The 9,296-nt window shown below is 43.4% G+C and overlaps 1 protein-coding gene across 3 annotated transcripts in view; it reads right to left on the bottom strand.

The window, feature by feature from the left end:
* The window catches only part of PIGG (phosphatidylinositol glycan anchor biosynthesis class G), a 203,112-nt gene that overhangs the window by 116,544 nt on the left and 77,272 nt on the right, over positions 1 to 9,296 (bottom strand). For all 3 annotated transcript variants that reach the window (XM_025199090.1, XM_025199091.1, XM_025199092.1), the window contains one exon: positions 6,549 to 6,830. In XM_025199090.1, the coding sequence (XP_025054875.1) occupies positions 6,549 to 6,830 (282 nt within the window). The remainder of the gene's footprint in view (positions 1 to 6,548; positions 6,831 to 9,296) is intronic.

Raw genomic sequence — 9,296 nt, 5'->3', positions numbered from 1 at the left:
GCTAGCATAGAGACCTACGGGGAAGGCCCTAGAGCGGGCTAGATTACAGAGGAGGACCCGAGAAAGTGGGTGTGTATTTTGACCGGACAACGTCTATCCCATCAGCGAGGCTTGGGGCGTGATATTAGGGGTTGGTAGGAGCCACGCGTAGCCCATAAGGCTAGGGTGCCTGGGGAGCACCCATCATACCAGGAGACCCCCAGGGGGTCCGGGAACACACGGGGATAGAAGTCCCAGCTATCCGTGCCCAGGGAGTCGTAAGGCAGCCTCCCAATATATACTAAACAGCAAAGACGTGGCGGGCGAGAATCGAGGGTGCCCTTGGGCCGAATTGGCACAGAGAGAGGGCCTTAAGGAGATCACGGCCCACCTGTAGGACCCCGCCGTGACATCCAGGAATAAAATAAAATGTTGTTGAAGTTGCAAAATACTTCCATAACAACCATTTTGCTTCAGCTTCACTGAAGAGAACAGAAAAATCCAAACTAATTCTCCCCCAAGATGTTCGATGGAATTGTGGTTGATTGTTTTGAACAATTTATTAAGATTGGCCTATTCTCATAAAAATTTGTGAAGAAAACGGTGATAAAATAGATGGAAGTATCTCATCCAAAGTACATCTAACACTGGATTAAAGAGGAATGTAGAGGATATGCTGAGTATACTGAAACCTATATCCATAGCCTTAAACAAACTTCAGGGCAATTGTTGCTGCATCACTGATGCTGTCAAAATTTGGAAGGCACTTCAAGAGACACTGAAGAAAGAAATACTTAACCAGAAAGGTAAACTGCAGGCAATTAAGAAGTGAATGGATCAAGCACTAACTCCACCTCATTTTCTTGTGAACATTCTCAAACCCAAATATAAAGGTAGATGCCTAACTTCTGAAGAAGACGATGCTATGGCATGGGCATCTCAAAATCACTCCTCAGTTATGCCAGTCATAATAAATTTCAGGGCTGGAGGGGAACCATTGAAACAGTACATGTTTACTGATGATGTTTTGAACAATGTCACTCCCCTGAATTGGTGGAAATCATTAAGGCTGTGTGAAGCTTCAGTCCCGGATCTGATTCAGCAGAGATTAGGCCTGATCTGGTGGCCAAATCTCTGAATCCGAATCAATGATTTAAAATGCCTTGATTTTATTTTCAGCTCGGCATGCCCCTGCACCAAGCATAGCACATGCCCAGAAGAGGCATCATGTTAGTTTGACCCAGCTTGTCCAATGTCTGTATAGATTAGGCGCTTCAGCAGGGCTTTTCCATGCTTTTATCTAATAGCTGATTGAATCAGCTGAAAAAGCCCTGCTGAAGTGCCCAATCTATACAGATGCTGGGGAACAGGATCAAACTTCCTCTTCTGTTAAAGCACTGTTTGACAGGTTTTTTCACATCTCTCAGTGCCCTAAGTGTCATCAAAGGAAGGGGAGATGTTGGAAAAATGTAGTAACCAGAAGCTAAAAATAACATCCAGGAAGCAGATGCTAATACTGCCTGCAGCATCGTGATCTCCAGAAAATTTGTGCACTTAGTTATCAGCTTTTATAGTCAGCCATCAGAAAAAGCCTTAACACATTAGATGTGCAGGTTGTAGCCACGTTGGTCTACAGGCAAAAGGAAACAGAACCCGTAGCAGAGGTGATATCTTTTATTAGACCAAGCTGATATTTGCAAAAAAATGTCTTTATTTGCAGCTTTTGGGCGCGCACAGCCTTATTCAGGCATAGGAGAATGCAAGAATAATAAAATTTCTCCTAAGTGGAAATGAAAATTTGTATTTCATAGAAGAGATGAAGGTGTTGTAAAATATCCTGGTTAAAATAGTTCATTTTGTGCAAATTTGGCTCAGATAAAAGTTAGAACAGTCTTTTTACCTCAAAGTTATCCGGTGACAAGCAGGATGCAGAATTATGTTTCCTCCTGGTTATGATGTTTCATATTTCATTGGAGAGTGGGGAGATGGAATGCTCTCAAGGGCAAGGAATCTCTTTTGTTTTGAGGTGCCCCTGAGCTCTGTGAGAATACAAATTTGGCTTGAATAACAGGCAGGAGCAAGGAATCAGCTTTCAGGTTTCCAGGTAGTGGATTTTGATTCTTTCTTGTAAAATTATGAAGTTTTCATTGATGATTTTTATAATTTTACAAGAAGATTCATCAAAATGCATGTGTGCAAGTAGGAAGAAGTATCACACAAAGTTTAACTCCATTTTCTGGCCTTCCTAGTATAGTATCTTAACCTTACAACAGCATTATTAATTTCTTTACAATTAGCTCTTATAATTTTTTCAAGAAAACTTCTTCAGTTAAATCCTAAACAAATCATCAAAATGATGTTTCCACAACCCAAAAGCTGAACAAACTGTGATCCATGCCCATGGGTGAGGTGATTTCATAACTTGAAAAACAAAGTTACTTTCAAGCTGAAAGTAGATAAGTACAGATATAGGCTTTAGGAACACACTGAATGTTCCTTCATGTCCTCAGGCACTGGTTTCTCTGCTAAGTCGTGCAGTCTCTGAACAAAACTTTTAAATCACTTGAACAATCGCACAGACTTTTTCCAGACAGACTTTTTAAAATATATTTTGTCCACATAAATTGCAAAATCATGGTGAATTTCCTAAACACTTCTATCCTGTTTAAAAAGTTAGTAGATGAGGGTCTTTTTGTATCCCTGTGACTAAATTAACTCTTGCTCATGAAAAATTATGTTCAAGGGGAAAGCCAACTGAAATTATGATCTAGTTCAAATGAATGGGATACAATTTTTAGCTGAGTTTTATGACAAAGCCATAACATAACTTTATCCTCAGCCTGAAAAAGAGAAGGCTGAGCGGGGACTTGGTAGCAGTTTACCGCTTCATCAGGGGAGTACATCGGGGCTCGGTGAACAACTGTTCACCAGGACACCCCTGGGGAGAACCAGAAGTAATGGCCACAAATTCCTGGAAGACCGTTTCAGGCTCCACATTAGGAAAAACTTTTTCACAGTTAGGGTGTCCAGACTGTGGAATAAGCTCCCTCCAGAGGTAGTGCAACTGTTTACCCTGGAAATCTTCAAGAGGAACCTGGATAGTCATTTTCCTGGGGTCACCTGACCCCACCTGTCTTTCCTGCCTGGCACAGGGGACTGGACCCCAATGATCTTCCAAGGTCCCTTTCAGCCTTACAATCTATGAATCTATAAATCTATGAATCCTTGTGGAGAACAGTACATGTAACAGTACATGGACAGTCCAGCATTTGCTTGCTTACCTAAAGCAATTGCCACAAAGAAAATGGTCCTCAGGGATAAGTGGCATATAAGGAGGTCCATAAAATGGTCTGTAAACTGGGAAAGTTTACAGGACCAATGAAGTCATCATTTTATGTATTAGCAGGAGTAGACTAAAGAGGTACCTCAACTGTCTTCTATGGGTATGAATAAAGACCCTCCCCAAAACAGGATGGCCTTGCAGTAGCAGCAGTTAAATCAATGATTAAAGGAGATCAACAAAGTTGCTAAAATCTAGCATGGAGCCTAGCATGGCCACAAAAGGAACAGAGAATTGATGCATTCTTTCCCACAGCCCTAACTGAGAGCTTCATCATTTTAGTTGTATAAGATTTCCTAAGTAATTATCTTAGACAGTGATATCCAACTGTATGCAAAGATCAAAGGACATTCTACCAAACAGAGAAAAAATGTTTGCAAAAAGGAGTTATGAGGTCAAAAATGTTTGAATCCACAAGAATGGCAGTGGGCATCTCAACTGTATTATCAAACCCTCCTGCTTCACAGTTAACAAAGGAGCCGAAGAAGAGGAGAATACTCTTTTAGTTTTCATCTACATCTATTAATGGCATGAGGATGTTTCTTTCTAAAAGCCTGGTTCCTGAAGGTTGTTTTTTGGGGTTTTTTTTAAGAAAGCTAGTATGTAGCAAGAGAATTCAAGTAGTGAATGTAAGATGACAATCTGTGAAGCAGGCACACCTTGAAAACCTTGTTTTTGGTCAGGTTTAACTATAGCAGGAGTAAAAATACCAAACAAAGTTTTTGAGTGATCTAGTTACTTAAAATGTTACTGAACAAAACTGAGGGAAGAAGTGGGGCTGGGGCAGGTGAACCAGATTGGTGAACAAAATAGTGATAAACCCTCTATATACTAAATTTCAGGCAATGAAAAAGAGATGAACACGGTAAATTCTAACTTGCTGCTTCAGCAACTGGAAGGAACTTAGGGTATATGGGAACCATGCCATCTTCAACAGCCTCAAATAGAACAAATCCATAACTCAAGATTAGCACAATGCTCCCCCAATTAGAGCTTGACAGTGTTCTAACTTGTGCCTCCAGAGTCACATTTCCTCAGATATCAGATTGGTGCAGATAATACTGAAATGAGAACAACGAGTAGTGCAATTCAGGAGTTTCATTTGTACTTTTGCCTCAAGTGGCTGTTTAACATGCAGCTAGGTCTTACACAGCTCAAAAATCTCTTGAAATTTTGCCCCAAAGTACGCCTTCACCTGTATTTTCATGCTAAAATGTTCTAGCAGGTATTGTTAAATATGTAAATGATTATTAAAATAATGTATGTATTGAGAGCTTCTATGAGCAAAGTGCTGTGTAAATGGACAGTAATGGATGAAACAGGAAAGATGGACAGCTCCAATAGCTAATTTAGGAAGACAAGTCAAATTCAAAGGAAGTTTATCCTTACAAATTATTTTTCATGGGAGAAAAGTCAATGAAAATTTGAATAAAAACTTCCAGTCTCAAAAAGCGTGGGCTACACACTGTATTTACTCAAATCTAAATTGATCCTGAATTTAAGACGACTCCCCAGTAATTAGATTCTCTGTATGGAAAAATGATATATTTGTTATACTTTTCCAGGTATAGAAATTAATTATTGCAAGGCTGTCTTGAATTCCTCCTCCCCAACACTGCTACAGTGCTGCCTGGATCTGCATGCAGGCCGAGGGTGGGCTGCCATTGTGTGCTCAAGGCCAGGGGTAGTGCCAGGCTCTTCCCAGCAGGGGGCTGGGCCAAGGCTGCACTCAGGGCAAGTGGCAGCACTGAGAGCAGGGCTATGGGGGGAGGAGGGAGAACTACAGCCACCTCAAAATTCGCCGCAGCCCCCTCCCAGAACCCCTCCTCCCAGCACCACCCCTGCCTGCCCCAAGCACACCCCTGGCCCAATCCCCCTGCCTGGAAGAGCCCAGCACCGCCCCTGGGCCTGAACACACAGTGGCAGCCCACCCTCCCCCCTCACTCAGATCTAGGAGGCACACCCCCTATGCCTCCCCAAGGGGAACACACACTGGCAGGAGCACCCTCCCCACCCCTGTGGATGAGCCACTTGCGGCTCAGTCCCATGGCTCCCCCCCCCCACTGGGCAGAACCTGCCCCAGCCCCACTTCTTCCCTCACCGCAGGGGCCTCAATCTGCCCCCTCTACGCCGCTTCCTTCCCCTCCACCCCTTGCCCAGAACAGATTTACCAACTGGACACTGCTCTCCAAGCTGCTGGGCTGCATATTGGTGATCGGTATCAGTCGATATGGCTCATTAATAACCAGGCATCGGTATCGGTCCAAAAAATCTTTATCGGTGCACCCCTATTATTCAGCACATCTATCAATTGATGTTTATTAATTGATTCCTTTTTTATTATTTGTAATAAAACAGATGTTCTGGTTGGCACCAATAAATTAAGCTAATTTAAACATGAGTGAACTTTTCTGAAAAAAGTTTAGTGTTGGGCTAGGGGGGATAGTTGTAGACTGGTTATATGTATGAGTCTTTTAGAAATATCCGCTGCTATTTCACAGTGGGAAAGAACAACATATTAAAAATCTGTTTTTCTTAGGTTTTTGTGACTTCCTTCTTTTTTTTTTTAATTTAGCCCTTAAGTAACTTAAGGCTAACCAGTCATCCTATCACAAAATTTCTTAACATTCTAACAATCACAATCAAGACAACATGGAAATTATATAGCTTCCATTTTAACTGTTTGTTAATATGATAGTTACGATCAGATAAAGGAGAACAATCATATTTATACATTTCATATCCAGTTTTAAAATTTGAAAACTCTTAAAGAGCCATCTATATGAAAGAGTACAGCTCTTATGAAAGGTACTTTGGGAAAATGTTTTAAGTACTTGGGGAAAATAGGTGTTTATGTTCAATGCACAGTGTTTTGGTATCATCCACATTGCTTCAGTTGCAACCATGTCATAGTGTAACAGCATAAAAAAACTGTGTTGTATAATTGTTTCTGATATAGCTAATCAACTGCAAAATAAATTACACTAATTAGAGCCTAGCTTAAAGTAATATGAAAATGAACACTTTTTATGATCTTCATTGCAGCAATCAGTATGATAGCAGAGTGAATGTATCAGAATATATCACACTTCAATTCCATTCATTAAGCAAATTAAAGTTATACTATACCTTTAACTCCTACATCCAGGACCTTCAGATACAAACTCTGCTGGTTCATACATCAGAAAAAGCAAAAGATAAAATTATACTTCTTGGTAAGTGGTCTCACCTTTGCTGGAAGTTTATTATTCATAAATATCTTTCCAAGGGCAGATAAAATTATGCACATAAGTGCAGAAATCAGCATCATCACTCCAACTGATATTAACCATGAAATACTGCAGAAATAGCACAAACTTTCTGCTGATGTGCATACAATTACATGAACTGTGCAGAGCATCAGACATATCAGGTAAAACAGCAGAGAGAACAGGGGAGACGAAAGTGGCACTTCAAATTCAGCCCTACTGCTCAATGCTTTTGGAAGGCTAAGCAAGAGCAGAAATAGAACCTAGAAGAAAAAACAAAATTACTGGGCTAGTCAAAGTGGATTCAGGACTACAGTAATGTAACTAGGGCAGGGCAAGCAGGATACCAGTCCCAGGTGCCAACTTAAAGGCAGTACCAGTATGACTCCCTGCCTTCAGAGTCTCTACCAAGGCAGGTGCAGCCCAGCCACAAGAGATGGGCAGGTACAGCTCCATGCCCAGCAGGGTATTTGGACTGGGGTAGATTACTCCTCCACCTTTGAGAAGCTCTGCTATGGGAGGCACCTCCTTGCCCCCAGGGGCTGGGTCAAACAGGGCACCAAAAACAGCCCCCAGGGAGCCCATACCACTGCCTGTCCCTCATTGGTAGCAGCCTGAGCCTGGTGCTATGACAGCAGCAGTAGCAGCTGTCACTCACATGAGGTCAGCCTAGACAGGTAAGACTCCTTTCCCACCCCTGCCCCATCCCACTCTCCTGTAGTCACCATAATTCCCACTTGGGTGGGGACCCAAGTACTGCAAGAGCTTGTGATACCTCTGCAGGACTGGATTAAAGAGTATCCATTAAGTATTCACATAAAAATAGAGACATTATTTCTATTCACTGGTATTAGTAAATATAATTCATAAAAAAACCTTTGAAGTAGGTGTTACAGACCAGACCAGGCAGTTGTATGTCAAGTTTAACTGCAGGAGGACAATTAAGAACATACTGCCTTTTGTTAGTCTTTTTGAGGTTACACACATACTGTTGCACAAAGGACTAGATCCTGCTAATTGTCTGTGTACAGAGCTTCCACTGCAAAAATATGGTATGATGCATGAAGTAGCTTTCAAGAACATTAAAGGGCACGAAATGTTCTAGTATATTTTACATATAATTTGTTCCCTTCCTCCCTTTCTGTTTTGTTATTTCTTGGTTTTGTTTTTTACAGTATATGAACTCCTGGAGTAAAGCAGTGAGCAAATGGCAAAGTATGAACCAACCCATGCATGGTATGGGCAGAACTGTAAGTGTCCACTCACAAAATTGTGCTAGTAGAGTTGAACTCTAACCAACACAATTTATGCTACTCCAGCACAGCACTGATGAGCAGAAAAAAGAAGCTCATGCCAAAATATAAGATGGTCTGAAATGTGTAGAAACTGTATTAGGAGTAGAGTGAAATCAAATTTGTTGGGTTTTTAAGTCAAAACTTAAAACAAAGGTAAGTGCACTACACCACTGTACCACATATCCCATCTCTTCTCCTAATTTTTAATAAATTGATACAATCAGCTAACATTTATATTGCAACTAGCCAATTTCCCATCAAGAATAAAGGGGGGGATGGGAGGGAGAGAGACCCATGTCTGGCCCCTGCTCCCCCCCACACTTGGGGTCTGGCCCTGCTACCCTGTCCCCGCCTCACCCCCCACCCCAAGTCTGGGCCCCTTTCACCCCACCACCATGCTTCGGGTCCAGGCCCATTTCCCCATCCCCCTGCCTCGCCTCCCCTCCCCACTCCCCTCCCTCCCAGCTGTTGGCAAGGCCCAGCAGCGGCGGCGCCATCACCGTGCCCCCCCCTCCCCCTCCCTGCTGGCTTTTGTCGTAGCCCAGCAACAATGATGCACTCCCTGCTGGCATGGCAGGCAAAGACAGAGTCCTGCGTTCAGCCCTGCCCCTGCTTCTCATCCAGTTGGAGGAGGGGGCAAATGGGCCCACTCCCCCCACCCTCGTCCCTGCTGCTTCGGGGCTGGAGTCATTCCCTCCCCCCCTTTGGGGCTGTTCTTGGGGCACAGCAGCAGCAGTGGGGTACCGCAACCATTTCCCACCACCCCACTCTCCTCCCTCCCCCTCTCCCCCCCCCCCAACCCCCGGTGTCTGGCCCCGTCCCCAGTTCTCATGCAGTTGGGGATGGGGAGGGAATAGGCCTGCTCCATCACTGCCGCCTGCAATAGCCTCCCCCTCCCCACCATCCCCTGTGTCCCTGCCATCATGACGGCACTCCGCCGCACTGTCTCCTGTCTGAACATACTTGGAACACTCTCATTGGTTGTTTCAGTCAGCCAATCAGAGAGCGAATAAAGCATTATGAACAGACAGACAGACAGACTAAAGCTTTTATAATATTAGAATCCTTATATAATAAAGGGCTTAGTCTGTCTGCCTGTCACACTCTTGGAGCACTCGGATTGGTTGGTGAAACAACCAAAGTGTGGAGCACTGCTATGACGGTAGGGGCGAGGGGAGCAAGGCACGAGGGTGGCAGCACTCTGTCCCGGCCCGCCCCCCCTGTCCTCCATCATCCTTGACGGGCAATTGGCTAGTATGCTTATAATTCCCAGTTAGACATAAAGACACTAGCAAATCTCTGTAAATCCTACCTTTTTTGTACAACTGCTACAATATTTTACCCCTATTCCAAGAATAAGTATATGTTCGGTTACAGACAAACACTGACAATCCCTCGTCTGATTAGTCCTTCCTAGTCCCGGCCCCCCCCCAC

This window comes from Alligator sinensis, unplaced genomic scaffold, assembly GCF_000455745.1.
Source record: "Alligator sinensis unplaced genomic scaffold, ASM45574v1 scaffold607_1, whole genome shotgun sequence".
Lineage (NCBI taxonomy): Eukaryota > Metazoa > Chordata > Crocodylia > Alligatoridae > Alligator > Alligator sinensis.
Note: the sequence above shows the minus strand (reverse complement) of the source record. Positions and strands in the feature narration are given on the sequence as shown.